Below are 8,451 nucleotides of genomic sequence, written 5' to 3' on the forward strand. Positions count from 1 at the left end.
AAAAACAACCAGATATTTTTATTTATATTGCACCTAGTTTATCATTTCTACATGTGCATGATAACTTACAGATCACAGTGGATCTACAAATACACAAAACATTTAATAACAGGCAGAATATTAGTAAAACTCCACACACTTCTATTTAGACATTTGAGGTTGTTCATGTTTGTTCAGGTTATTTAGTTTTTTTGTAAAAGGCTAGTCTGTAAATGTAAACATTTTTGTATAATTTAACTGTTTGGGTTTTTTTTTACAGTAAAAAAAAAGAGAAAAATCTGCAGTTTTCTTTATTTATAGGTTATTATGGTAGTATTTTACTGGTCTGACCCACTTCAGATTGAATTGACCTAAAATCAGTTTAACATACTTGATTGCTAATATCTTCAGTGTAATTTTGGCATTTCACAAATTCATCCCAGGGGTCAGATTGGACTCTTTGTGGGGCCGTTTTTGGCCCCCGGGCCGCATGTTTGACACCTGTGCAGTAGGAGGACATCCTTAGAGCTCATACAGTTTTTTTATTCGTCCATAACCATCACAGACTACAGCAGAGTACAGTCCCTCAGGTATTACAAACACTGCTTAGGTTTGAACAGAACAACATAATGATCTAATATCATATATGAGCTGTGTTCACTGTAGAAGGAAACAAACACACTGAACAGTTATTCATTCAACTAAACTACATCTAATCCATGTTTAACACAAGAAAAACACTTGGAGAGCGCAGACCTCCGCCAAGACAGATCCCCCCCCCCCACCCGGATCACCACCAAAATTTAAAATGTAATCAGTTGTTCCTTGTGCCAGTATCAACATTTCCTGAAAATGTCATGAAAATCCGTCCATAACTTTTTGAGTTATCTTGCTAACAAACAAAAACGCACAAGGCAAAGTGATCACAATACCTCCTGGTGGAAGTAAAAACTAGCTTTAAAATAAGTAAATCCAGGTTTAATATTGAACAGTCTCTGTAGCACTGTTAAGAAGTAAAGTCAGTTTAATAAAACCAAGGATACGATTGAAGAATCAGTTAAACCAAAACTAGAGTTGAATTAGAATGCAGATGGTTGTTTACTGAAATCAAAGAAAACTGATACATGAATTTAAAAGTCAGTGGTAAGAAAATGTTAATTGTACCTGTTCACATTTGGCAAAATCATACTCTGTTTACTATTTAGATAGAATAGAATAGAATAGAATAGAATAGAATAGGATAGAATAGAAGCAAATAGAGAATAGAAGTGAATAGAATAGAATAGAAACGAACAGAATAGAACAGAGCAGAATACAAGCAAATAGAAGTGAAGTGAAGTGAATAGAATAGAAGCAAATAGAGAATAGAAGTGAATAGAATAGAATAGAATAGAATAGAATAGAATAGAATAGAATAGAATAGAATAGAATAGAGTGCAACAAAATTAGTTTATATCAAATCAAATTTTATTTATATAGCACCAAATCATAACAAAAGTTCTCTCATGACACTTTACATTTAGAGTTGGTCCAAACCAGACTGAAGCCAATTTACAGAAACCAGCAGAATCCTCCAGGAGTGAACACTAGTGAGTGGAGACAGAGGAAGGAAAAAGTTCCCTTTAACCGCAGAACCCTGGAGCAGACCCAGACTGAGGAGGACAGACGTCTGCCTGGACCAGTTGGGGTTAAAGAGAGAGAGTAAAGGAGGAGAAAAAGAGAGAGAGATAGAGAGAGACTGGGGGGAGAGGGGGAGAAGGGGGGAAGTAGGGGGAGACACATGGATGCAGCTGATGCACAGAAAACTAACTAGAACATCTATGGAACTATAGAATAAACACTATCAGAACTATATGGATAAGTGAGTGATGACGATGAAGGAGGAGAGAGGCAGGACCACAGCAGCAGGTCCAGAGAGGATCCAGGGAAAACCTGTGATGATCCAGGGAAAACCTGAGAGGCGATAAAGCACAGAGACTCCAGGGAAGAAGTCAAGTCAGTAACATGTATTCACTGGGGCATAAATAGAGAAAATTAGGAGAGAAAAGTTCAGGAAGGTATATGATCTCTGAAGTTCTCAGAGTAAAATTCACACATCAATTAATAGAACAGTCAAGAATAAAAACATAAATATAAAATGACTCAATTTAAAAGACACACACACACACACACACACACAGAAAAGTGAGTCCAGTAAAACACCTGCAGGATGAACGGGGTTATTAACACCTATGATGTTAGGTGTCATCCAGTCTTTGAAGGGAACTGAGTGGTCCATGTCCTCAGTGTGGGTTCTGGTACTACTTACAGCAGCAGGATGGGACTCCATTATAAAGTTCAGTGTCTGTGTTTATTCGTCTGTTTACACTGGGTCATGGAGGGAAAGAGATGATATAACGTGTGTTGTGGTTCCACACAGATGATCTACCTGCTGACAGTTGTTCTGGTTCTGCTCTGTAGGTGCTGTGTGTGAAGAACCTGAGTGCACAGGCGTCAGTGGCCCAGCTGGTGGCGCTGTTCTGCAGGTTTGAGGAGGAGAACGATCCACAGATCCTCTACCGTCTGCTGACCGGAAGGATGAAGGGCCAGGCCTTCATCACCCTGAGAGGTAACCCTTTAAGACCCAAAAGTCCACCTTTAACCCTTAAAGACCCAAACGTCCACCTTTAACCCTTAAAGACCCAAACGTCCTCCTTTAACCCTTTAAGACCCAAAAGTCCACCTTTAACCCTTAAAGACCCAAACGTCCACCTTTAACCCTTAAAGACCCAAACGTCCACCTTTAACCCTTACAGACCCAAACGTCCACCTTTAACCCTTACAGACCCAAACGTCCTCCTTTAACCCTTTAAGACCCAAAAGTCCACCTTTAACCCTTACAGACCCAAACGTCCACCTTTAACCCTTAAAGACCCAAACGTCCTCCTTTAACCCTTTAAGACCCAAACGTCCTCCTTTAACCCTTTAAGACCCAAACGTCCACCTTTAACCCTTACAGACCCAAACGTCCACCTTTAACCCTTACAGACCCAAACGTCCTCCTTTAACCCTTTAAGACCCAAAAGTCCACCTTTAACCCTTACAGACCCAAACGTCCACCTTTAACCCTTAAAGACCCAAACGTCCTCCTTTAACCCTTAAAGACCCAAACGTCCTCCTTTAACCCTTTAAGACCCAAAAGTCCACCTTTAACCCTTAAAGACCCAAACGTCCACCTTTAACCCTTACAGACCCAAACGTCCTCCTTTAACCCTTACAGACTCAAACGTCCTCCTTTAACCCTTTAAGACCCAAAAGTCCACCTTTAACCCTTACAGACCCAAACGTCCACCTTTAACCCTTACAGACCCAAACGTCCTCCTTTAACCCTTAAAGACCCAAAAGTCCACCTTTAACCCTTACAGACCCAAACGTCCTCCTTTAACCCTTACAGACCCAAAAGTCCACCTTTAACCCTTACAGACCCAAACGTCCACCTTTAACCCTTACAGACCCAAACGTCCTCCTTTAACCCTTACAGACCCAAAAGTCCACCTTTAACCCTTACAGACCCAAAAGTCCACCTTTAACCCTTACAGACCCAAACGTCCACCTTTAACCCTTACAGACCCAAACGTCCTCCTTTAACCCTTTAAGACCCAAAAGTCCACCTTTAACCCTTACAGACCCAAACGTCCTCCTTTAACCCTTACAGACCCAAACGTCCTCCTTTAACCCTTAAAGACCCAAAAGTCCACCTTTAACCCTTAAAGACCCTAACGTCCTCCTTTAACCCTTACAGACCCAAACGTCCTCCTTTAACCCTTACAGACCCAAACGTCCTCCTTTAACCCTTACAGACCCAAACGTCCTCCTTTAACCCTTAAAGACCCTAACGTCCTCCTTTAACCCTTACAGACCCAAACGTCCTCCTTTAACCCTTAAAGACCCAAAAGTCCACCTTTAACCCTTAAAGACCCAAACGTCCACCTTTAACCCTTAAAGACCCAAACGTCCTCCTTTAACCCTTACAGACCCAAACGTCCTCCTTTAACCCTTACAGACCCAAACGTCCACCTTTAACCCTTAAAGACCCAAACGTCCACCTTTAACCCTTAAAGACCTAAACGTCCTCCTTTAACCCTTAAAGACTCAAACGTCCTCCTTTAACCCTTAAAGACCCAAACATCCTCCTTTAACCCTTACAGACCCAAACGTCCACCTTTAACCCTTAAAGACCCAAACGTCCACCTTTAACCCTTAAAGACCTAAACGTCCTCCTTTAACCCTTAAAGACTCAAACGTCCACCTTTAACCCTTACAGACCCATACGTCCTCCTTTAACCCTTACAGACCCAAACGTCCTCCTTTTACCCTTACAGACCCAAACGTCCTCCTTTAACCCTTACAGACCCAAACGTCCTCCTTTAACCCTTACAGACCCAAACGTCCTCCTTTAACCCTTACAGACCCAAACGTCCTCCTTTAACCCTTAAAGACCCAAACGTCCTCCTTTAACCCTTACAGACCCAAACGTCCACCTTTAACCCTTACAGACCCAAACGTCCTCCTTTAACCCTTTAAGACCCAAAAGTCCACCTTTAACCCTTACAGACCCAAACGTCCACCTTTAACCCTTAAAGACTCAAACGTCCACCTTTAACCCTTAAAGACTCAAACGTCCTCCTTTAACCCTTAAAGACCCAAAAGTCCACCTTTAACCCTTAAAGACCCCAACGTCCACCTTTAACCCTTACAGACCCAAACGTCCTCCTTTAACCCTTAAAGACCCAAACGTCCACCTTTAACCCTTACAGACCCAAACGTCCTCCTTTAACCCTTACAGACCCAAACGTCCTCCTTTAACCCTTAAAGACCCAAACGTCCTCCTTTAACCCTTACAGACCCAAACGTCCACCTTTAACCATTACAGACCCAAACGTCCTCCTTTAACCCTTACAGACCCAAACGTCCTCTTTTAACCCTTAAAGACCCAAACGTCCACCTTTAACCCTTAAAGACCCAAACGTCCACCTTTAACCCTTACAGACCCAAACGTCCACCTTTAACCCTTAAAGACCCAAAAGTCCACCTTTAACCCTTAAAGACCCAAACGTCCACCTTTAACCCTTAAAGACCCAAACGTCCACCTTTAACCCTTACAGACCCAAACGTCCACCTTTAACCCTTACAGACCCAAACGTCCACCTTTAACCCTTACAGACCCAAACGTCCACCTTTAACCCTTACAGACCCAAACGTCCACCTTTAACCCTTAAAGACCCAAACGTCCACCTTTAACCCTTAAAGACCCAAACGTCCACCTTTAACCCTTATAGACCCAAACGTCCACCTTTAACCCTTAAAGACCCAAACGTCCACCTTTAACCCTTACAGACCCAAACGTCCACCTTTAACCCTTAAAGACCCAAACGTCCACCTTTAACCCTTAAAGACCCAAACGTCCACCTTTAACCCTTACAGACCCAAACGTCCACCTTTAACCCTTACAGACCCAAACGTCCACCTTTAACCCTTAAAGACCCAAAAGTCCACCTTTAACCCTTACAGACCCAAACGTCCTCCTTTAACCCTTAAAGACCCAAACGTCCACCTTTAACCCTTACAGACCCAAACGTCCACCTTTAACCATTACAGACCCAAACGTCCTCCTTTAACCCTTACAGACCCAAACGTCCTCTTTTAACCCTTACAGACCCAAACGTCCTCCTTTAACCCTTAAAGACCCAAACGTCCACCTTTAACCCTTAAAGACCCAAAAGTCCACCTTTAACCCTTACAGACCCAAACGTCCTCCTTTAACCCTTAAAGACCCAAACGTCCACCTTTAACCCTTAAAGACCCAAAAGTCTGGGTGGAGGTCTGTGCTCTTTGAGTGCTTTTCTACTGTTGTTTATGATATATTTTTTATCACATTTGAAACATTGGGTGTTTTGGCAACTTTTTGCTCATAGCATCATTAACTTTAGATCCAAAAATACAGATTCAGATTCAGAAACTGTCTTGATCCCAGAGGGTAGACCTTATTCATCTGCAGCATTTCTGAGCAGTTCTCCCACAAACACACAGTGTGTCAGTCCATTACAGTTCACAAGTTGAACTCATCAAGTTGACCTAACCGACAATACAAAACAATGTGTTACCATCCAAACACCTCCAGAATACACCATCAACGCAATTTAACAATTTTGTAACACAGGGCACAAAAGAATTGGAAAAAACAACTTGTTTTCTGTACTGGCACATAAAAACGACACCCTGAAGGCACCACGACAAACTGAGGAGTCAGAGAGCGGTGGATCTGACCCCAGATGGGTTTGGCTTTCTTCAGCACTGCCCCCCCCCCAACAAAGAGTGGGGGTCTCTGTTTGACGCCTGTGATTTTAGAGCAGGTTTGAACGATGCTCTGCAGTGTTTGTCCTTCAAACACAGGTTATGAAACCAGCAAATGAACGGAAAAGTGAGAAGGCTTTCAATAAAAGATACATTTTACCAGTAACATTTTGCAGATATAGAACATTTTAGATAGTCTTTTTAATTTTTACAACCTTTTTATTTCCCTTGAATGGCAACATAATTTTAATATATTTCAAAAATTTTTCATTTTCAACCGCATTACGATATAAATGTTCTTCTTGATGTAACTTGTTGAAAATTACCAAAGACTTTCATACAAAATGTGTGTTATGTTGCGTTTCCACTCCGTGGAATCGGCTCGACTCAGCTCAGCTTGACTCGACTTGGATACCTGGTCCTGTTCCTGGAGACCGTTTCCATTACAGGGTACTACCAACAGTACCTGGTCGTCATAGCGTTGCGTCACGTTACTTTGTGTCGTCTGCTCAGAGTTGCTGGTAAACTCGCTCGTTGCCTGTTCTCTCATCAAACTCATGCTGAATTTTTACGTCTGAACCTCCTCGACAAACCATGGTGTAGTTTTTTGGGCTGTTATCATGTGGATTAACCTACCGCTGTATTTACTGTAAACCTCTGCATCTGTTTTTTGTAAAAGGGCGGGTCACAGAGACGACTCTGACCAATCAGTGGTCTGCAGTGTTTACACGTCACCTTTTAGTATCTGGTCCCCAGTCCTGGAACCTCGGCGGAGGAGATACCAAAAAGCTAGTACTGGGTACCAGATTCCAGGTCCTTTTCGAAATGGAAACACAAGAAGGCCGAGTCGAGTCGAGTCAAGTCGAGTCGAGCTGATACCACATAGTGGAAACGTGGCATTAGATGATTTAACGTTAGCGGCTATATTGAAAAAGGCAAAAAACAAAACTGTACTGCTGTAGTGGGTTGATAATCCACCAGGGCAGAAAACACCTGTCAGGTCACATACAACAGGTTTTTAATGAAAGTGTTGATCTTATTGATTAGATAGAAGTCTCAGAACCTGGTGTAGCAGATATGATACAAATGGTTTTAAAGGGTTAAATGTACCGTTGGAAGTATTTAGTCACAAACCAAAGCGTGACAATTACAACTAGAAAAGCACTCGGAGAGCGCAGACCTCCACCAAGGCAGATCAGTGCCCCCCCACGATCACCACCAAAATTTAATCATTTGTTCCTTGTGCCAGTATCAACATTTCCAGTAATTTTCATCCAAATCCATCCATAACTTTTTGAGTTATCTTGCAAACACAAAGACAAACCAACGCCGGCAAAAACATAACCTCCTTGGCGGAGGAAATAAAATGGTCAGCGGCGTCACCCAAGGTTTTAGAGTTCAAGTCGAGGGGATTGTCTGAGGACATTTCTTCCATTTTAAAGGTGTCCATTTTTGTGCATTCCCAGCCTTCAGTCTGTGTACTTGTGTTCCTCCGGCAGATGCTGAAACGGCCCAGAAAGCACTCGAGCTGGTCCACGGATACCGGTTGCTAGGGAAACCTCTGGTGGTTGAGTTTGGCCGCGAGCGTCAAGAAGAGGAGAAACAGAAGGAGGATCAAGTGCAGAAGGAGGAAAACAGCGACAGGAAAAAGGATGATTCCTGACAGAAACACAGATGCTCCAGACCTGAGACGTGCAGTCTGTGTGCGGTGTAATTCTTCTGAATGTTCAAAGCCGTCATCCTGCCAGTCTGACGTCAACACACGTCTGCATGTCGCTGCTGCGGACGTACTTCATGTCACTTCTGTTATTCACTTTACTGTTACATTTCTGTATCTGTAAGACAACACACAGAAAAAGATGATGTTCAGCATCTGGATTCTGTGACATATGCAGAAGAAGTGGATAGTAAGATAAGGTAAGGTAAGATAAGGTATGAAAAGATAAGATAAGGTAAGATCAGATCAGATGAAATAAGATAAGGTAAGACTTTTTCCCACTGTGGGGAAATTTGACAGTTAACAGCAGCAACATACGACAAACAAATGAAACGTAGAAAGAAAAGTAAGAAATGTGGTATTTATATAAATATTTATACAAATATAGAAGTAGAATAAAAATTTTAAATTAAATTAAACAA

The 8,451-nt window shown here is 42.2% G+C and overlaps 1 protein-coding gene across 3 annotated transcripts in view; it reads left to right on the top strand.

Moving 5' to 3' along the window:
* The window catches only part of rbm41 (RNA binding motif protein 41), a 37,981-nt gene extending 29,891 nt beyond the window's left edge, over positions 1-8,090 (top strand). For all 3 annotated transcript variants that reach the window (XM_030154704.1, XM_030154703.1, XM_030154705.1), the window contains 2 exons: positions 2,440-2,587; positions 7,812-8,090. In XM_030154704.1, coding sequence (XP_030010564.1) covers positions 2,440-2,587; positions 7,812-7,975 — 312 coding nt within the window. In that variant the 3' untranslated portion in view covers positions 7,976-8,090. The remainder of the gene's footprint in view (positions 1-2,439; positions 2,588-7,811) is intronic.
* Positions 8,091-8,451: the final 361 nt, after the last annotated feature.

This window comes from Sphaeramia orbicularis, chromosome 14, assembly GCF_902148855.1.
Source record: "Sphaeramia orbicularis chromosome 14, fSphaOr1.1, whole genome shotgun sequence".
Taxonomy (NCBI): Eukaryota; Metazoa; Chordata; class Actinopteri; order Kurtiformes; family Apogonidae; genus Sphaeramia; species Sphaeramia orbicularis.